The sequence below is a fragment of the Passer domesticus genome, chromosome Z, assembly GCF_036417665.1.
Source record: "Passer domesticus isolate bPasDom1 chromosome Z, bPasDom1.hap1, whole genome shotgun sequence".
In the NCBI taxonomy this organism is placed as follows: Eukaryota; Metazoa; Chordata; class Aves; order Passeriformes; family Passeridae; genus Passer; species Passer domesticus.
In genome coordinates this window covers 60,549,926-60,572,573 of record NC_087512.1, presented here as the reverse complement: position 1 = coordinate 60,572,573, position 22,648 = coordinate 60,549,926, and the positions used below count along the sequence as shown (strand labels likewise).

At 34.2% G+C, this 22,648-nt stretch overlaps 1 protein-coding gene across 1 annotated transcript in view; it reads left to right on the top strand.

Annotated features, from left to right (window-relative positions):
- ARB2A (ARB2 cotranscriptional regulator A) overlaps positions 1-22,648 on the top strand; it is a 232,785-nt gene that overhangs the window by 34,538 nt on the left and 175,599 nt on the right. The window contains exon 5 of the mRNA XM_064405548.1: positions 5,751-5,942. Within this exon, the coding sequence (XP_064261618.1) occupies positions 5,751-5,942 (192 nt within the window). The remainder of the gene's footprint in view (positions 1-5,750; positions 5,943-22,648) is intronic.

The window sequence follows — 22,648 nt, the reverse complement described above, 5'->3', positions numbered from 1 at the left end:
AAATATTTTTAAAAAGCACAGGAGAAAGTAGACCCCTTAAGAGTTAATTGGTTAGAAGGGGAGAAAGTTGTTTGCATTTTACGCATGAAATAAACTGTTACCTGTGAAATGCTGTTAAGGACTGACATAGCTATAAGCAAAAGGAAAAAATGAATTATTACAAGCTAACAAACTTCTCTTTTTCTTTTTTTTTCTAAAATTATTTGGGATAGTTAAATCTAAAGCTGATTATGATGACTTGGGAAATTATTTATTGATGCTGAATAACTGGCTGATTAAATGACAGGAGATTCAGTTCTGGTAAATATGAAATTATGGAGAAGATAACTCGCTCTGTAAACACAACAGCGGCCTCTAAATGATCTATTACAACTCAGGAAAGAGCTTGGAGTGATTGTGAGTAGTTCTCTGGGAACATCAGTGAGTGCTCAATGGCAGACAAAAATCCTCAAAGCAAATAGGATGTTAGGAATTACGAGGTATTGAGAACAAAACAGAAAAACATCGTCATTCACTCATTATGTGGGTCCTCATGTTAAACACTGCATGAAGTCTGGAGACCATATCAAAAAGGATATGAAGAATTAAAAAGAAGTACAGAGGAGGGTTGCAACGATGATCACAGGCATGAAATTCTTTTCAGACAAAGAAAGATTGAACAAAGATTCTTCAGCTTGGAAAATAGATGGCTGAGGAAGGAATATGACAAATCTATAAAATCATGAAAGGTGAAGAGAAGATGAATAGGAAATGGGGTTTTGCCTTTTTCATAATAGAGAACCTAAGGGACATCAAGTTTAAATTATCAGGCAGGAGATCTGTACTGAAAGAGACAGTATTATTTCATATATGTCCCAATTATATTGTGGAACTCATTGCCACAGAATACTCCCAAGAAGAGCAGTATAAATGCAGTCAAAAAAACCATTTGACAATATTAAGGTGGGATAGGTGCCTTGAACTATTTTACATGCTTGCATATAAACTGTGACTTGCAAGGTTCCAAAGTTACTGGCTGTCAAAGCCAGGCAAGAATCACTCTGTAACCACTCTGTTTTTACTGTTCCCCTGTGCAATCTGCCCATCCAGAAACAGGACCCTGGACCTTGGTCTGACTCATATGTGTTTTTATATATACACACACATATATATACACAACCTTTTTATGTGCATATTTTACAGATGAGTACAAAACCTTTCTTCTTTTAACTTCATCACAGATGATCAGAGGGTTGTATTGGCTTTCCCTTTTCTGTCAGCTGATAATGAAGCTGGCAATGCTGTGATTTTTTGAATATTTGAAATGTGTTTTAGTACTGTGTTAGGTGGAGTGTGCTTTTTTTCTGCATAATTTTAGTAGGGAATGGAAATGCTGTGCTTCAAAGGTTTAGCATGATGGCATTTTATCTTCCTTAGTTTCAACCTTGTGTGTAAAATCCAACTTGCTGTCTTTGTTTTGCTTTCTTAGGTGGCAGCTTCAGTTTGGGATAAAAAAATTAATTAATTTTTTTTTTAGATATGAAAGTAAGACCAGTTGGCAGATCATTATTGTATTATGATGTTGTATTATTATTATTGTATTATTATGCCAGCATCTTCAACTAAATGATTCTGAACATATTTTCCTACACAGGGAGGCCAAGACCCACGTTGAATTATTGTTACTGTAAAGCATTGTATTTATAATAACGTTCAACATGTACTACTGGACTTGAACATTTTAATAAAGAGTCTCATATTTAGGGAGAGGCCATTCAGTTGTTCCTTCTAAAGTTTCATTTTGCCCTCCATTGGAGGTTATGGAGGTTATGATAGGAGTAAAAGGAAGACTGCAATTTTTTTAGCCAGATTAAGTATTTATATTTCTCTAGTTCTAGTGGCATAATCAGGGATTGATCTTTGCTCTTCTTTAGCTGTTGAGGACAAATAGAGTGTGCTTCTAAATTAACTGTATCTTTGACAGCTTCTGGGGAAGCCTGAGATGGAAGTTTAAATAATTAGTAACATGTTGCAGTGGTTTTAAACCCGGCTGGAAATTAAACACCATGTAGCTGCTTGCTCAACCCTGTTTTTACCTTGCAAACACCAGTGGAATGGGGAGGCGAATCAAAGTAAAACTTGTTAGCTGAGATAAAAACAGTTTAATAACCTAAATTGAAGTAAAATACAGTGATAATGGTAAATGATAGTAATAACACAAAAAACAAGTGATGTGCAATGCCAGATGCCAGACTCTTGATTCCTGAACCAGGTTGGGCATGCTTCTGGGTAACTCCCCCCAATTTATATCCTGGGCATGATATTCTGTGGTAGAATATTCCTTTGCCAGTTCAGGGCACCTGTCCCAGCCATGGCCCCTCCAAGTTTATTTTGTATACTTTTCACTGGCAGAGCGTGAAACAAGGAAAGGGAAGTCCTTGACTTTAGATAAACACAACTTAGCAAAAAACCAAAATATCAGTGTTATACCTGGGTTTTATCAATACCGTTCTTGTTCTGAAGCCAAAACACTGCACTGTATCAGCTACTGAGAAGAAATTAACTCTATCCTGGCTGAAACCAGGACACGTGTTTAGTTGTCAGTGGCACTGAAATGTCTCACTTTGCAGAATCTTCTCAGTTATCAGTGCTTTCCTCTTTCACTTCAGTGGGTAAAAATTCATAGAAGAATTACCTTTCTTTGAGAAACAGTGGTCTGTTATTTCAAATTCACATTCGTTTTGCCAGTTTTGTTGCTTAACTGAAGTTAATACTTGCTTGTAAAATTTCCACAGATTTTAGGTTTGTTGAGTTAGTTGTGGTAGTAGTCAAATGTTGATTAGTTGCCTGTAATATTGATCAGCAGTTCTCAGTTTTACATTTTTTATTTAAAAATTCTAAATCAGGATTCTCAATACTGTGAAGACTGTAAAGTAAATTAGTGAAGTTTATGTTGAAACACGTAGAAGATGACTTTTCATCTTGGGAAGCAAATGAGCAGATTTTTCTCTCCACCAGCTGCTCACAATTCTCACAATCTTTTTTGAGTCTTATCAGTTTCAATTCCACTTATTTGCTATGTTCTTCCTCCAGTTACAGTTTATACCTACTTTGTAGGCTGAAGGCTCATAATTTTTGTCGTGTTTCTCAACTGAAATAAGAAAAATACTTAGTAAGAAAAATAGTAAGAAAAGTAATTGTGTATTTTCTTCCTTTTTTAACATTCAATCTTATAAACCTCTGGTATATTGAATAAAAGACTCCTGGAACCCTGTCAGCTCTCGTAAATCTTGGGCTAGTAATGGCTAATTGTTGATGTTGTAATGGCTAATTGTATGGATGACAATGAGATTAGATTTCAAGTGTAGTTTAATTTTACTTTATATATTCATAGCAGCTGTGCAAAATACTAACTAGTGTGCTGCTGAAATACTTTATAGATTGGTACGACTGTATTAGGTGAAAACTCATTTGAGACAGAAATCATAAGGAAAAAGTAAGTTCACTGTTTGAAAACCTTAAGAATCTCATATGTAGAGATATCACCATAGCTGCCTACATTCATAAACTTTAAGGAATTATTATGCATTGAGAAAAAAATCCAAGAAAAGAAAATTGACTGGTTTTAAACAGTAAATTATCATTATAATTTAGATAGGTTTGGCATGCCTAGCTAGAGATTACTGGAATTGTTTTCACCTGTACATAACAATGTTTAATCAAGTTGTTAAATTAATCTAAAAACCATTTTCTTGTATTTATTTAGTTTAGATTTAAGTGATCAGAAGTCAGTGACCTTGAGTAGGTCCAGAAGAACAAGTGGCTAATAGTTGTAAAGTATTTTATTTGGCCTCCATGTGTCTGGCATTAAATGGTATTCTATGTTGATCTGTCAGTAAAGGAAGGTTGTGTATATGAGTGATATTTACATGCATTTTTTAGTGAAAGCAAAATCTAATAAATTACAATTGTTTGAAGGTAAATTATCTCAACAAAGTCTCTAAATGTGTTTAATTTTGGGAAAAGACTCAAAAGTAATTTTTTATGATTTTGGTGCATATTTTTAGCTGTTTAAAATTAACTTATTTGCAGAAATGTGAACTAAGCTATATCTTCTAGTACATATGACTACTAAGTGCTGGTATTTCCTACATACTACTATATAAACTTTAGCACTTGTAATATAAGTGATGTAAGTGCTAAAACCTACAGCTAAGTTGCACATTAGTCTGAAATGCAAATTCACAATTTTTTTTCCCTAATTATAGTGTTGTAAATATTCAGTTTGTGGGTAGAAGTCAGTTACATGTTGCCAAGTACTATCTGAAATTCAGTGTTGGCTGACTTTTTACCTAATCTGTTTCACCTTTTAAGGTGTCAGTACTGCTATTTCTGAAGCAGCAGCATGATCTGACTGTAGCCCCAGTCTTTTCAATAGAACATATTGTTTATCATATTTTCTATTTTTGCATAAAATGTGAGAGAAGGTGAGTATTGTGAAATGTTACTTTATTTTGGAGCAGGGGAATAAGGTCTTCAGTGCTATGGCAAATATTGAAGAGAGACATGACCATTCTTTCATTTACAAATTAGTTTTGTTCAAGTAGCCTCATTGACTTAATTTTTAAAAAATGTTTGGTAGGAGTTATATTTAAAAAGTCTGAAGATGCATGCAGAAATAATTTTTCCTATTATAAGGGTAGTTAAGAATACTAAACTTAACTTAAAGTAAGTTTAGCTAAACTAAACTTACCAAAACTAATCCAAGTAGCCAATTCCTTCTATCTCAGCATGAGAATCATAACATCTGTTTTTCTTCTCTGTTGCAGAGTGTTCCTAGCAGCTGGACAGTTAGGCTGTGAGGGTGGAGGGGTGTGGAGTACAGTAGGAGGAGGAGATGTGCCTGTTTTGTTCTTTCTTTTTTGTGTATTCATATAATAGAAAGAGAACAACAGGTAGACAGGAGGATTTGTTTTGCCCTTATGGTATTTACATCAGGACAGTTCTTTTGAGACAGGATTGCTAAACCAAGTGTAAAAACTTTAGTTTGTATTGAACAAAAAGTGCTGGTTTATTCTCTTAAGCACAGAATGTGCTATTAGGTTGCAGTTTGCTGTATATCAAAGCTAATTGTTGGTCTATTGCTAATTGCTATATTTGTAGCAAAGTAGCTGAGCATTGACCCTGGTACAGGAGGACTATTAATGAAGCTATTATTTAGAACCAAATTGGATTTCTATATTTTATTAGACCTATCCTGTTAAATTTGTAACAAACAAATTTACAGTAGTGGTTCCTATATGTAGCTTGTCGAGTATTTATGTTAAGGTGGCTGATTTGGAACTCTCCAGGATGGTTTTTTTCATATTATGTAAGAATTTATTGTTGCTTCAGGCATATCAGAGGTGAGAAATTACTTACTCCTTTCCCTTTTGCTACATCCAATTGCTCATTTATGAACTTTCTTCCTTTCCTGTAAATTTTTGTAAACAACTTATGTTTCAAAGCTTAAGCACATCTTCTACCCCTTTTTTAATTTTAAATATCCCTTGGATTGCTGTTCTCAAATGTGGTGTGTTTGTGTGTTTATGTGTTTCAAAGTTATATTGCATATTTTGCTTTATTTTTATTTAGTCCTGGGCACACATGCATTGAAATGGTTGTTTAATGGTGATTTTTTTATATAAATTTGGTAGATAACTTTTTAACTAAAGGTTTTCTTTCAAAGAATTATAGTGCTGCATTAAAATGTATGTTATCTGTAATTGCAGGTTGATGCAGTTGAGACTGAACCAAAGAGCTTTATCTTTATGAGTGAAGATGCATTAGTAAATCCTGACAAGCTGTTGGTCCTAATTCATGGTAATGGCGTTGTCAGAGCTGGTCAGTGGGCTAGGAGACTCATAATTAATGAAGATCTGGACAGTGGAACACAGATACCGTACATAAAGAGAGCTATTGAGGTAAGTGAAAGTTCAAGGATGCAAGATGTGTGGTGTGGATGTGCACATGTGTGCCTATGCATGAAGAACTGTGAGCCTGTGATGTTTTAATTTTTTAATCTGTGTGTCACTGTGTGATCATTGTATTTGTGGTGGGGGGGGAATACTTTTTTGTTTTGTTGGAACATTCTTCTGGTGGAACCAAGTTCCCATCTTGCAGTAAAATACAATTTAGTTGCATGTCATATTGTTGTGTTGGGCACACCATGTAGTTTAATATGGCAGATATTATGACAAGAACCTTTAGCAGGTGATGCGAAGCAGCAGAAGACACTACAGAAATTTGTTACAATTTGGATTATTTTCTTTTATATTTCATTTAATTTATACATATTATTGCTCACTGACCTCTGTAATCTAATGGTAACGTGGGCTTTCATGATAACACACAATCTTTTTATTTGGCTTGTACTGAATTTATTAATTTATTAATTATTAAAAGGCGCAGTCGTTTTCAGATTTGCACTAAATACCAATTCATTCTGTTTTACTTATCAATATTTGACAATAGAAGACATTCACATTTTGTTGACACTATTTTGTTGTATCTGTTTGAGAGACAGTGGACAGTTTGTGTTATATTTTTGTCATTGGAACATTGCAGGAGTAATTAATCATGTGCACCCTGCAACCTAAAGGAAACTTCCTGTAATAAACATGAGAAGAGCTTTTTTAACACTCGTTGTTTCTGTTATATTTGCCAAGTTGAGCTAATGTTGTACTCTAAATATCATTGTTGTCATTGTTACTATTGCATATTTTCCTAGGTGATTAATTTTTGCAGTTGATGGATAATTTTTGCAGCTGTCTTTAAAGTATTCAGGATTGAAAATGGTACTTCTTTTCAATAAAGCAAAGAAAGAAAACATATAAAAACATTAGGCCATTAAGTTATTTTTTGTTTGTTTTACTCACTATCAAAGCATCAGACTATACTTCGTGAGAAAAAGAAACCTAGCCCTGTGAAAGTGAGGCTTATCTTTTCCTAACATAAAGTTTTTTGTTCATTATAAATCAAGATTTAGATTGAGACAGAAAAAAAAGTACCTCAGGATTACTGAGTGCAATACAGGTGTACGGTAGGTCCAGTGTGGGACTTCTGGTGCTGGTTCCAAAACATTTCCCAAGAAACCCAAACAGCTGTAGCTACTTCAGGTTTTGTGCAGTGCTTACATGCTTGCATTTTTATTCTTTCCTAGAGATGCTGCTGTCTTGGGTAACATGAGAGACTGAATATTTCAAACTGGGATACTAACCCTAATTTAGCAGATAATTTTTAAGGGTCATTTCTGTTGAGGAGAATTTCTTTTTTTTTTTTTTTTTTTTTTGTGTGTGTGTGCAGTGATTTGTGCCAGTACGACAGAGATCAAACCTTTCTTTTCTCAAATGGCTGTTACACTTAAAACCAGATTATTTATCTCTGCATTTTGAGCTTAAAAAAACAATACAGGAAAAAGTTCCAATTGTTGGATGAGAACATGTTTTTACAAAAATGTAATCATTAAATAACATTGGTACATCAAACTTTGTATTCTTATCTTTGAGCTTTTCCTTAATAGGGTTTTTGAATTTGTAGTTCTCTTTAGTTCAGTGATTCCAGGTACTGTAAAACCTAATGTCCCTTTTTGTGCATCTCAAAATTCTGATAAGTGTGCTACAGGTTTAGGATATACTATTTGCAGTGATTTTTTTTGCAGGCAAAATGAAGAATAGGTTGTATTCAGTTGTGTTATATCAAATTCAGTTATGTCATTAAATGTTGTTTAAATATTGTGTTGCTGGTTTTTTTGTATCCTGTAATCACTGTATTGGGAATTGATTGTGTATCTGGTTAGATAAGGCAATATTTTATGGAAGTTGGACCCCACTGAAAGTATTTAGAATTATTTGGTTGTGACTAAAAAGCAAATACATATAAGTACATGCTGATAGCATGTCATCTTCAGGCACAGTTCATATTAATTTCTAAATGCAGGAAATGATGGTAGACTGTGTGTAAGGACTCCATATGATCAAAAGAATGGTAAAAATTGCATCCTTTTCTGGTATTCAGTCCTCTCACTTACATCACTTATGAAATTAAAATAACTAGCCTAGATGATAAATAGCAAGAGAATATGGATTTCTTTTTCCTAATAGATTTTGGAGTGAATTTGGAGTGAATATTGATATGTAGGATTTGAAAACTCCCATGATCTCATGTGATTTAACAACACATACAGGCATTGCAGCCAGCTTAAAACAATTCTTGAAGATAAGGTTCTGATTAAAAAATTTAAATTGAGAATTACATAAGTAGTGCTTGAATGTCCTATGTGCAGGAACTAATTCAGAAATACCCGCTTTTCAAAAACGAAAAACCCACACAAGCAAAAAAACCACCCTCTAAGTAGGCCAAACTCCACAACTTTACTGCTTTTCTCTTTGCTTCTCTTCTCAGTTCAATTCTTGGAAAAATGGAAAACAGGGATACAGCACCTGGGGTTATCAGTGAGCAGCGGGTTGAGCAGGATGAACTGATACTTCTAAACAGGAAGTTAAGGGAAGAGTAAAAACTATTTCTCTCTGCTGCAACATTTTTGAGGAAAAAAGAATTAAGAAACCCCACTTCTCAAGCATGTATGGAGCAAAGGAGCAATGTGTGGACTTAAAATTTTGTATTTTAAAATTCTAGTATTTTGGGGCTGCTGCAGATTACAGAGAAAAGATTCAAAGAGAAAAATCCTGGTGAGAATTCAAGTAGCTAGAAATGTTTTTCTTTTCATCTTTGCAATTCCTGTAGGTAATGCTTCTCCTTCCATGTTTTGTATCTAGCCCTATTGTGAGTTTCAGTCTTTTGTGTAAGAGGTAATGTGACTAGTTGACAAGGATTTATATGAAGAGATAGCATTATTGTGTTAATTTGAAAATTCAGACTTGGTAGTTTAAACGAAATGTTGAAATATGAACGAATATGAAGAGAACAAATAAGCAACTAGATAGAGAAGAGATTGTAGGAAAAGAAGAAGGGACAAAATTGTACCCGATGTGAGAAACACAAGTAAATACATTTAAAATGTAGTAGGACAAAATCTATTTTAGAAAAACAAGTATGAAAAATAAAAATATGCTAGTAAAATCAGTAAGAATGTAACAAATGCTAAATTTAAACAAATGCTTACTAAAAAAGATATTTAAAACAAATGCTTACTAAAAAAGATATTTAAAACAAAAGAAACTGGCAATGTCCTGTAAATACAGTACAAAAATACTGCATAGATTTGCTGTTTTGTTAAAATATAAATTTTCTGTTGAAACTTTCTCTAGTGGGAAACCCTGATTTTTGACAGAAGCAGTTATCTGGTGCAGGAGAGACTGAAGTTCGAGTCCCTCCCCTGGGAAGGAGTGACTATTCCATTTATAATGAGAATTCTGCTCTGAAGAGATTCCACTTTTTATAAAAAAGTAATTGTAAATTATATAAATAAATAAATGTAAATTAAAAGAGTAATTTTAATCTATCTCTAATCTATTTTGCCTAAATGGCTCATCCAGGTTTGTACAGTGGGGGTCTTCTCAGATCAGATATTGTTTAACCATGCATTCAACAACTGAAGTAGTGCCAGGAAAAGACGATGAAAGACAGAGGCAAATTCTTCAATTTAATGATGAGGCCATATACTTGGGATGTCAAGAATTAAAAGTTTTACAGTCCTCTTTTAATAATGGTTGTTGAGGGGCTCCCTTGTTCGCTTTGTTAGAGAAGGAGAGGCTGAAGTTTTTGTACTTAAAGAGGAGATTTGTTCATTGTAGGAACAGAAGCTCAGCTTGCCTTGGTTGGACATTGTGAAGAGTTTGGGAGTACAGCTGTCTTTGATACTTCTCCTCTAGGGAATAAAGAGCATATCAGCTTACTGCATAAGTACAGGGAAACACTGGGTGTTTTCTGAGTCTTTGGAAATTCAGTACATTTGTTACCTAAGATAGCTGGCATCCCAGGGGTGCTAATAAAATTCAACCACCGCAGCTGTCACTTATTTATTAAAGAAAAATTAAAAACCATCAAAGAATTGTTGCCTTATATAAAATTCAGATATTAAGATATTTTAGATACTTGTATTTTTATTTAAAGGAGAATCAATACTAGACATATAGGTGAAAAATAGGTTCTTCAAAGAACCTGGACAAGTTTTTCAGAAGAAAAAGAGCAGCACCTAAAAATCTTACTTTACATGAACAAGCAAAAAGCCAAAGCTTTGCATGAGATGGTTGTTAGCTGTGGAAATGTTTCCTTAATAACTGGTAAAACATGGTTTTCAGCTTCAGTTGTCTGTTATGTTTATCTTGCTCTTAATTTTTTTACAATGTCTTTGCTCTTTGGTCAAAATATTGTCGTTCATTTGTACAAAACTGTCAGGTTGGCAATATTTACTAAGAATTGGTGAGGGTTATTACTTTTGTCAGCATGCAGTAATATGTCATTAATTTTGCAAGGCAGATGAATGGAACAGCAAAATCGTTCAGTGTAACAGCAGTAAATTTTCCCACTGTAAATATTATGTGATTTAGTAGCCTTAATGGTTCGTAACTAGTATGATAACATGTGCTCTTTTGTATTTTCTCTTTCCACTTCATAAAAATCAGTCAGTTTCAATAGTGGATGTTTACATATTGTTGGATGGAAATTATGTTAAGTTTAAATTACACTAACAAAAATTATTGCTAAAAAACTTTTCAATCTGACTTGTAAGTATAGAGTATCTTGTTAGACAAACACACTTTTTGGTTTTATAGTTTATACAAGCTTAGCATAGTATCAATAATAAGGGCAAATGACACTTTCTGGGAAAAAAAAACAGCTGACATTTCACTGCAGTTAGTTCTGCCACAGAATACTAATATTCATGTGCCTTTTATGTCTTCTATGTGTATTGTTGTAGAAGGATGTTAAAATTTATTTATTAATGGTCAGTTACAGTGCCAGAGCAATCATAATCTTTTTTGGGTTTTCTAACATATTACTGAACCATCAACTTTCACTGAAACGGGCAATAATTTGCTATACTGTTTTATTTCAAATGCTGCTTTTCTAACTGTGGTATATGTACTAGACTTATTCATTCTGTTAGACCACAGAACTAGTGTTGTTTGTAAAGACCTTTTTAGCACAGCAAACCTGTGTTTAGAACTCCTGCTTTTGTGGTAATTATACTAAGAAAACTTAAAAGGTTTTGGGTGATCTTTTGAGATCTTTCTAAAAACAAACACAAATCACAATGTATTACTAAATAATGAGTCACGTCTAATTGGTTTTAAATCCACCATATGCTGGAAAGAAAATTTGAAAAGCAGTATATTTAATTACTTCAAAAACATTTTTTGAGGGATTAATAATATCTCAAATTCTAGTCAGCAAGCAGATAGAACGAAACTTTGCACACTTGAAAGCAATATTAATTGTTCAGAAAATACATAGTAATACGTGATAAACTGTATAGGAGTTAAAATATTAAGTCAGAAATTCAAGAAAAGGTTAAAAGCTTAGACTAATTCTGAGCTGACAGGGTATATAAACCCACACCAGCCCCCATGCCAACAGAGGAAAACAATGAGATGACAGCTCTACTGTTGGGAGAGGGGTTGCTAACGACAGCTTATTCCTTTATGATTTCAACTCTTGACAGAAGACAGGTCTGCTTGTTGCATCATGGCAGATGTATCATTACCTTCTGGCCCTGTCATGACTGAACTGGAAAAAAAACCCCACACTTGCAATTCTGAAAGTCTCTTTGGAATTTAGTACATTCTTTTGCAGATACATTTGCCATTATTTTATTAATTGTGTATATTACATTCTTACAGTTTTCTGGGCTACATAATTTGATGATTTTGAGAGATTTCTTTGTCTTCTTTTATTCTGCTGGTTATTGTATTTTAGTCTCCAGTAGCACCTTGTGCTATTTTACTTGTACTTTGTCACTGACCTAAGAAAATCACTGCTCAAGATACTTGGATAAATGTGGCTTGAAAATTCTTTTTTCTCCAGTCAAACTATTTCAGCCATTTTTTAATTGGATGAGTATTAGGTTAAGGACACACAGTGAACATTTAAAATAGTCACTATCATTTTAATAAAAAAGTTTAAAATGAGTTGAAATTGCCTTTTTTGTCATATGCATATTAGGATTCTTCCTTTCCACACCACGACCCTTCCCCCCCCATTCAACTTGTTGGATACCCAACAGTGACTCTGGAGACTTAAAAAAGAGTAAGAAGAGGTGTGGATTTTTGAAAGTATGTCAAAAGCCTTGGGGTTTGGGTATGATCAGAATTTCAATAGAGGTTGAGATGAGTTTAAATGCATAGAAGGGGAACATAAAAATCTTGTTTAATTTCTGTCATGTTGTTCTTTTTTTAGTCACTCTGATGTCTTTTTCAAATCTGCTTTTCTCTCAAGCTTTGTGGTACTATATTCAAGATCTGGGCTTTTTCCTCTTTGTATTTCGTTTTAACTGCTGATCCCTTTTCTGTGGTGCTTCTGCCTTTAATATCAGCTGAAGCGGTCTGAATTGCTGAATCAAAGCCATTTTGGGAGAGAAACAGTGTTTAAGATTGTGCAGGGTGAGATTCTCTGGGTAGAAGGTAACACTTCCTGCAGTTAAAATCAATGCACTTGACACTTTCAAAGGCAGGAGAAGCCATGACTTGCTCAGGGGTTAAACTTTTAAAATAACTTCCCTTGGGAAAAATGCCATCAATAAAACAGAATAATTAGTTGAAGATTCTTGAGTAGCCTAGGTCTGAAAAGAAAGGATTAGAGATAGGTCATGTTTGCACTTTTACTGTATTTTCCTTCCTGTTTTTCAAACTATGAGCTTTTGTTTGAATGCGTGCAGTATTACAGAATCAATCTGCTTCAAAAGTAATGTGATCTACTTAAGACAGTGCTTTAATTTTGTAGTCTTACTGTCTGTGTAACCTAATAACTGTAAGAATGGAGAGTGAATTCTATATAAAAATACAACTTCAGATTTGCTAGCTTTCTCATTACCTACACACACATTTATTCTGCAGGTAGTCATTTTAGCTAACAAAACATTGGCAACTTTGAACCTTAATAAATAAATTTAAATTGTAATATACATTCAGTAATTTTAAAATTTAGGTCTAAATAGCATTATATGGTCATTCTGTATATGTGAACATTAATTTCTAAAGAGACAAAGAGGTTTACACTGAAATTAAATTAATCTCATTTTGCAATTATTGCGTTCGATAATTTCAGATTTTAGGAGAGATTTATTGAGTTTTTATTTATATTTTTTCATATAATCATTTTTATTAAAGCAGCTATTTTGGAAGGCAAAGCCTGACTAAAAATGGTGCTTTCATACATAGTGAAGTATATACGTACTGTACAAAATATCAATGAATAATGCATGAATGGCTTTGGAATAAAAGGTTCTTACCATTTATTAATTATTTACTTATTTGAACTTTTTATTTTTCTTAAGGGAAATAAAATCACAGACAGTACTCTGCAACAGTAACTAAACAAGACTATAGCAAGTACATTAACCACTGTTTTTGAGAAGTACAACATTGTATTTTCTAGTAAGTTACATTGGAATGAGATCTGTACCACCCGGTTTTTTGGTAGACATTATTCTGCATACGGATTTGTTACAAAACATTAGCAAGAAAGTATAGACTAGTCTCAAGTCCAGCAAGGTACAAGTATTTCTGTGTGGTTTTAGGAATATGCCTGTAGCAATCTGGCTGTGGAACTGTGACTTACTAATTGCTCTGGAATTGCAATGGGGCTTTTGCTGTTTCTTACAGATTTTCAATTTATTGTTTCTTTTAAATTCATTATATGTGTGTCATTTGAAAGATTGATGGGTGAATACATACTAGTATGATTGTACTTGGAAATGTAGAAATTATTTGTGGTTGTAATTGTGTAGTTGTAATCCAGTGTTGTTTTGATTTAGATTGTTTGGATCTGTGGAAGTGTCATAGCTTCATGGTTATCTCTGAGTAGAGTACATACTAGTAACATCTAGTTTTAGCTGATTTGCTGAAGCAGACGTATCTCTCATTTCAATCTGGGATCATCCAGTAAAGCTATGGTGGGGGCATCAGTGCTTTCACAGAGTGGTACAATTCAGGGTGGACACTTTGCTGGGCTTTACTTTCATGTGTAATAAACTATGCAAGTGTGCTTATCTGATCGTGGAATAGAGATTTTCAAATACCTTTCATATGGTTTTTTGGCACCATTTCCTGTTCAGGTGATATTGTCATTGATAGTGTTGACATACTGACACTCTCAAAAATCAAAAATACTGATTTTTGAGAGTGTCAGCATGATAAATCAAATCATAAAATCATTAAGATTGAAGAAGACTTCTGGAATTGCTAAGTCCAACTGCTTACGCAGCACTGCCAAGCCTACCATATTCCTACGTGTCACATCTACACATTTTATAAATGCCTTCAGGAGCGATGATTCCACCACTATCCTCTACAGCCTGTGCCAGGGGTTGTCAGACCTTTCTGTGAATAAATTTTTTGCCATGTCCAATCTGAACTGGTTCTGGCATACCTTGAGGCGATATCCTCTCATCTGATCACTTGTTTCCTGGGACAAGAGACCAACCCCCACTTGGCTACACCCTCCTTTCAGGAAATTGTACACGCTGACAAGGTCTCCCCTGAGCCTCCTTTTCTCCAAGCTAAACACCCCAGTTCCCTCAGCTGCTCCTCAGCTCTGTGCTCCAGATCCTTTTGTATCTCTGTTGCCCTTGTCTGGACATGCTCCAGCACATCAACTTCTTGGAAGCATTAATTTTAAGAGGAATGATCTTTACTTATTAAGATTCCTCTCCTATAATATGGGGTGAGCTATTAATTGTTCATTGGTCTAATCTTCAGTGATTAGCTTCATTTTACTTTTTGAAAAAAGATCAGTAGCTAGCACTTTTGTTCTCATTCAGGAGAATGTTAGTTCAGGAATCAAAAATACAATTGCAATTTTGAAATATTTTTAAAGAAGTTAGCTCACTATCATTTAAAAATATTTACTGCCTATTTACAAATACTAAAATTTTCTTTTGACTTTTTATATGTACACACGGCTAAACTGTCACTTAGACAATCTTAATGTATTATAATGTGTAAATTGTATTCTTTATAATATGTACCATGGAAAGAGTGTGTCAGTGGAAGTATGGTATATGTATGTGTTTAATATTACACTATATTGACAATACTCTGTTGAGTTTTCAAATGAATGAATACTTAAAAGACTTAACAATTCAATGGTGAGATTATCACCTCCTTATTCATATAATGAAATACATATTTAAATGAAATTACCCCTTATTTACTGTGCATTGAGCTGGAAGATACTAACTTTAATGCACTGGAATTCAAATAAAAAATTTATATGCTTTCTGCTTAACTACTTTAGTACTGTTCTAATAATGCATGTTGCTGCTTCAGGTAATAAGAAAATAGATATGACAAAGACTTTGTTATGCAGATTAGCACAGGATTTTAACCTTTTGAAAATACAAAGATCTTTGGAATTATGTATGTCCCTTTTGATCAAAAAACTTTTAAAAGTTTAATAATTCTGTTAAAACAAACTAAAACTGTGGGTAATTGTCTTCTTTTCTGTAAAATGAACAAATTATAACATCAAAAACCCTGAGAGTGAGGTATGTAGTAGGTCATTTACTGCTTCAGGCATTTTTTCTCCCTTCAGGATGTGCTTGTTTAGTTTCTCTCACTTTGTGCCTTTGGCACTCTGTGGTGAAATTCAGACGTGTTCTTCCCCTTCAAGGAATCTCTAGGGTGGTAGATAACTTATACAAAATTAATAAATAGTGTTGCTTTATTTTTACCCATGCCAGGCAATTTGTTTCCCTCTTGAGAAGAGTTGAGTTGCACAAGACATGTGTATTAAAAAAATGTGTGCTTTTGCATAGAGTTAAACAGAGAAATTAGACATAATAGGGTGAAATATGTCATTAAGAAATTGGAATTACTCAGTTTTCAGTGATTCCTTTATGGAAAAAAATGTAGTGGTGAAAATCCCTTACATGTTGGTTAGCCTTTATAAACCTAGAATTTTTAAACAAGGTGTAGGAGGTTTTTATAGTTAGTTTTCTTTTTTAATTCTGGGCTTGTAAATTTAGTTTCCTTTCATCTCAGCAACATTCAAGGTGTAAACCTGTTTTGAGGCTATTCAGCTGGATGATTATTTTTGGGGAAGACCAGCTGTACCATCTTGCGTATTCACCACCATTTGTTCTAGCATATTGCCGTGCTAATCCTCTTAGGAGAAGGAGAAATTGGCACAGATAGCTTAACCTGTTTTATTGTGTGCTACATTGTAGCCTCCTCTCTGCCACAACAAAGGCAGTGAGACTTCAGATTGCTTTGGAGGGTAGAACAGATAATGAAGCTTGAGTGTAAATATATGCTGGTTTATGAGGGAAAACAACTTAGGGTTTTTTTTCAATTTTTTCCTTTTTTTTTCTTTTTGGTAGTTGTTGATTTTAATTGTCCTTTTAGCTGTGAAACATGGAGTTGCGCTTAATAGTGTAATAGTCTTATACTGTTGCTTGCTTTTCAGTACTTAAAAGAATCCTAAAAAAATGTGACTGTATTAAATATTATAATTTATTTTAAAGTTTTCCTCCTAGGTGTTACCCACTGGCATTTTAAGCTTTCTTTAAGAGTAGATATACTTAGCTTGTGAGTAAATATTCTTTTTTCTAAAAATCATTTGAAAAATAGGGGCAGAAAATATTCATGGTGCTTCAGTGCACAGGTGATTGAGTTTCTGCTGACCTCAGTAGCTGAGCCTGTGTTTTGAATCCCAACTCTTCCTCCAGTGTTGAGGATAATGTGATTGAGTCCTCTGGAATGAGTTCCTGAATGTTGATAACAGGAGGTTTTACCATGAAGTGCAGAAGCTACTCATGTGGAATATGCATCTTCCACATCACGCATGGCTGAGATCAGATACAGGATTTTCAAGACTTGACAGCCCTGGTTCATGAACAGTGATATTTATACTGAATTTAGGACTATCTGAGTGTGAATATTCAACTGATAGATACCAGCTGATGATAAAAATAAGTGACTTTGAGATTCCATTTTAATGCTATGGTGTTCTTATTGTCAAATACTGAAAATAGTTTTGACTACATTCCTTAAAATAGCATGTATTAAGTGATACCTCACATTGAATCAAACAACTGCCATCTTTGATTATGTGTTAGAAAAATGTAATCAATTTGATCTTTTCTGTTAATGTTGGCATTTTTCATTTTATTTGTTGTATTTATATTCACTGTGTTAGTCCATTGTTTCTTTTTTGCTGCATTTTGAAACCTTTCTTAAAATAACACAATCCAGATAGATTTGACTCAGATTAACCCCCCCAACCCATACTGTATGTCCACCTTCTCTATATATGTTTTGTGAGATTTTCAGTACATTTAATGTGTTTCTCTAAAAATAGTTTCATGCAGGTATGAAAAATTCCAGGACAGAAGAGTAATGGAAGTACTGAGCTGTTCAAATACCTTCCATCTTAGCTAAATATGAAATGCTTTAATGTTTTTCTGGGGGAATTGAAGGTCTTTCTTCTAGCCTTATTTATTGAAAAATTTTTGGAGGAGGTTGTTTAGGATTTGACAAGGATTCCAACAGAAAATCCTCTGTAAATACCAAGACAGTCAGAAGAAATATTTGCTACTTTGACTTCTTACCAGTTCCATGTTATTAGTATTTTGAAAATGTTACTTATTTCTCTCTCAAGTCCTTGTGTTTTTCTTTGAGAGATTATTTTAAAATGTAATCAACATTACTTCTACTTTACTTCCTGATGGTAGTGGTTTTATGGTGTGATCATTTTACATTTGCAGGTAGGCAAGTACTTCTTCTGTAGCAATTTTTTTTCTCTATTTTACATTTTTTCAGTTTAAAAGCATTGCTTTCTCAAGTGCCTCTAGATGTGTATATATATGCAGGTATATACATGTGTATGTAAAGAAAGGTAATTGTCTAGTTAGGTGTAACCTTTCAGTTTTATAAATGATAATATTAGGAGTGGAACATTGAGGAAAAAGAATAGTTAATTTCTTATGTCTTTTGAGTTTGGAAGCTGCATGTGACTTCTGTGGTTTTGGAAATTCTGATTGTATTTTGCAGCACTGGAATAGTACTGTTTCATGTTACTGTTCTCTTTGAGCCCAGTAATTTGTGATATATTATAAAGGAGGTGTATTGACTGTTTCTCAAAGCTAGTAATGTTTCGAATGTCATACAGGATAACTTGCTTTGTGATTTAATTTGATGTAGCTGTTGTATGTTGTATTTTATCCTCTGGATGTCCTTATGAGTAACTTTTAGGTAGCTAACTCATAGAACTTGCAGAAATAGATAATAATTCTCTAAAACCTAAAGATTCTTAGGAATAACAGTTGACAGTCTTATAGAAGCTTTATAGAACCTGAACAAATACTTTTGCTGTATCATGTCCTCAATTAAATGAAATCTGTATTTTTCCTATATAATGGAGTACTGGATCAGTGTCAAAATTATGATGTATTTATTGTGTTGATATTCAGGATATCTGTTGATACACTACTCAAAAGTCTGGGGTTTTTAATGTGGTATCACTACAGGGAAAAAAAAGAAAATTTAAAAAGAAGCCTGCAGTTACCAATTTTACAAGTGTCTTGGCAATCACAAGACATTTATGCTAATAGTGACATTGAAATGTACTCCCTTTAGTTTTTAGTTAGGAAGCTGGCGTTGAGGGACATCTGTATATGCTGGTTTTAGCAGTAGACCTATTTTTAATCCTATTTTAATCAAACGTTTTGCTTGTAAAAAATGTGCAGACTATCAACCCTGGGGAGTGTATGCCTGCAAACTGGTGCATGCACGCAGGGGTGTTGAGAGCTCTTTCTGGAGAAATGAAACTAATAATGCATACTGCTCTTTTTGGTAGTATTAAAACCTAGTTCAGTAACAGATTAAACAGGAAGTTTTTCTTGCATTTTGAATTTTTTGATCTGTCAAGGGTTCAAGCCTTCTGTGAAGGAGTATGTAGGAGAATCCACTAGATTGGCTGTAAAAAAATTTGAGGTGTAGAAAAGATGATTATATGGTGGTTTGGTTTGATTTTTCTTAAGTTTTGGGATGGACTTTTTGCTTCTTTGTTTTTTCCTTGCTATCATGTCTTACAATAATTATGAAATATTTAGGAATGGTGTGCCTCTAGGTATCATAAGTGCATGGAAGCTGATTACAGTTCTGTGACAGACTTCACATCAGTTCTCATGTATATTTTGTACATGCTGTGGGGTTGTTTAATAATAACTCCATCTTATATATGTCAAATGTGTTCCGTTTTGAAAATTAGGCTTAAAAGTAATGCCAAATATAATAGTCTAATGAATGTTCAGGTAGCAGGAAAAAGCACTAAGAATTATAAAGAAGAATATGTAATCAGACCTTGCATCTGTTTCAGGATGTTCTGACATACTGTTTTGTGTGTAAGCCTTTACTGAAGTTTTTATGGAAATATGATTTCTTCAGCTTCCTGACTAATTTTGTTTACAGTAAAAAGTTATGAGTATACTTTGAATGATACAGCCTATTTTTCTGTGGGGCAGGGAAGGTCGTTACATTTGTTTACTTCATTTTTTAATTACTATACGGTGTTTATTCACAATCTGAGCTGCTAATGAAATAGTATTAATATTATTTATTTTAACTAGAACATTTTGCCTCAGGGATGCTTCAGCCTGCAATACTATGGACTATTCTTATGAAATGGATTATGAGATAGCAGTAGCTTTTCAAACACTTCTCATTGTAGGCCTTTTCTCAGTCACTTTTTGAACAGTATACAAGTCTTCATTGCTTGCAGTAGAACATCCTAGTTGTCTGGGACATATCTCAGTGCTGCTTCTGTTTAAAAATTGTGTATGTTTGTTTATAGACATTTGTGAATGTCTATAAAGTCAGAAATTTGGACTGAGAATGAAGTTGGACCATCACTGCTTTTGCCAGAAAGTGACTGACCAGTTTTGGAGGTGTAGTCTTTTTTTTGTAGATGTCTCTTACTGTTGTTTCTGGACATTCTAGTAGTGGTTTAGTATTAAGTCCCCCAAGTTTCTGCTTTCCTCTAGCCAGTTTCCTGACCGGTTTTGTGTTCTAATATTTACATCCAAATGTACTAGCTTCCCTAGTACTCTTCTTTCCTCTTCTTGTGAGTTTGTATTGAATAGCTTCATTCTACCTTATACTCTGTGCACAAGGGCACACTGATCACACAGCAGCGTGACCTTCATATTTCTCATTTACTTGTCCAGACGTGAATGTAAGACGCAGAAACCCTTATCTGCATAGCAAGCACTTGCTTCATTAAGTCTTTGTACATTTCAGCTGCTAAAATTTAAGATCTGTCTGCTGAAAATCCATATATTTTCAACAGTTTGTAAGTTGGCCAAATTTGAGTAATATCTTATGGGAATAGGAGGCCATTCCAGCCAGAATTTAAGTTCCTAATTAAAAGACACAGGTGCCATAAAGTGTTTTTTAGCAAAGTTCACTATATTTTTGTGAATGGGCAAACAGAGCTGTTCTTTTATGACTTCCTCTTGAATACAGGTTAATGATTTACTGTGAAATCTTCAACAGAGTTCAGCCTGAGGTAAAACCAGCTGTAAAATCTAGCTTAAGTTTGGTAAAGTTCTGAGCAAGTTGGAGGAAAGTAACTGGCATTTTTGAGCCTTATGGATAGGCAGATTAATTGATTTCCAGCCATCATTCACTGCAGTACATGGATTCCTTAATCACCAAGTTTGGAGACCAGCATCAAGAAATTCTACTTTTAACCATGAAAGTTTTGAGTGGGGTTCTCACCGTTTGTTTTTTGATCAGAAGCTTATGTCAATTTGTGAGTGACACAGTTGAGCTACTTTTATTTTCTGTTGTCCAAGTTCTGGATTTAATATATCTGTTCTAGATTTTTTTTTGTATTTTTTCTTACTTTTTTTATTCTAGGTATGCATATATCTTGATATTCTGTAGACTGAGAATCGCTGAAACACCCAGGATAGTAACTAAGCAGTAAAATGTGACGTTAGAAGATGATCTCTGAAGTAGATGGATTATTGGGTATGAGCTGAGTGTGCCTTGTTCTTTAGTCAAGTACTTCATGCAATGGCTTACTATTTGGGATATAACATTATACAGCGCCTTCACAAATTGATTGTGGTCCAGTTCTTGGATAATCTTAGCTGGGATCATGTGAGACAAGGTGTTCGGGTTCAGTTTGGACTTGCAACTCCTAAACACTTCCAGAATTTTATCCTGAAATAGTTCAGTGTTGACCTATTTAGCCAAAATTCCCAAAAGAGGATGTCACTTGTTTGAGGGACAGTTAAAGCTATTACATTAAGCGATTGCAGTGTGCTAATGGCTCGGCAGTATGTGCCTCTCAAGTACAATAGGATTTACAAACTACCAGCTATTATATACTGAGAGCTGTATGGATACTTGCAGAGAGGGATGATGAGGACATTATAATAAAGATCAGTAGGAAAGCAGACAACTTTGTGTAATACCTCATAGCTATTGTGGGATACAAAGTGACATAAAGAATCAGGTTGTCTATGAAGTTGCTTCTCCAGATGTAAAAGTCAGTTTGCTCAAATATAGGACAAGTTTAAAAAGTTTGAATCCAAAGAGTGTATTTTTCACTCATTAGAAAATGTATGAATGGGCATGGCTGCTATGCCTTGTATGTGAGGAAAATATAGGACCCCATTTTGTCTGTGATAGCAATATAAAAGTAGAAGAAAGAGGACGTGATAGTGGAAAGTGATAGAACAGCAGAGCTTAAGGAAAAGTCACTGGAGGAGGCCAAGAAATCCTTATGTTTTGAGGAGAATTTAATGCAGCCTGTCCAGATGCAGAGTTGAAAGAAATATTCTTATCAGTGCAGACAAAAAGAATGTTAACAAGCATGATCCTTGATTGACCAGTCAGCAGTGAGAACTGTGCTGTCATCTTAGATGACTTTGAGTGTTGCTGCCCAATTGCTAGCATTGTTTCTTGGAAGGAACAGGAAGAAAGACAGAGCTCTGCAAGGAGAAGAAGGGAGTTAAGAGGGGCTGTGTCCAGTTGGCTGAGTGTCATCAGCAGACCCTTCAGACACCCGCAGACCTAGCAAGGAATTGTGTTTAGAAGCCTTTGCAGTACTTGGTACTATTTTTTATGGATGACATCCAAACTGTAGGTGTTGAAACAATTTTTTGAACTAGCAGAGGTCATAGTCTGTAAAGACAGAGTCTATTATTGTTACAAATATTGTAACCATGTTATATATGGTGCAGTAACAGGTGCAGGAAAATGAATCCTCTTACACCAGCTATTCAGAAATTTGTGACAAGCCTAAAAATGACACTCCTGTCTCCTGACATCCTGGCCAATGTCTTAATGTTGACATTATTTTCAATATACTAGTATATTTAAAGAAAAACTTGGATGTTGGTAGGAACTACTTTTTTATTATTGTTTTGCTATTTTTTTCATTATTTTGTTGGTATTTTTTTGCATTTTCCTCTCAGGAATCTGTAGTTCACCCCTCA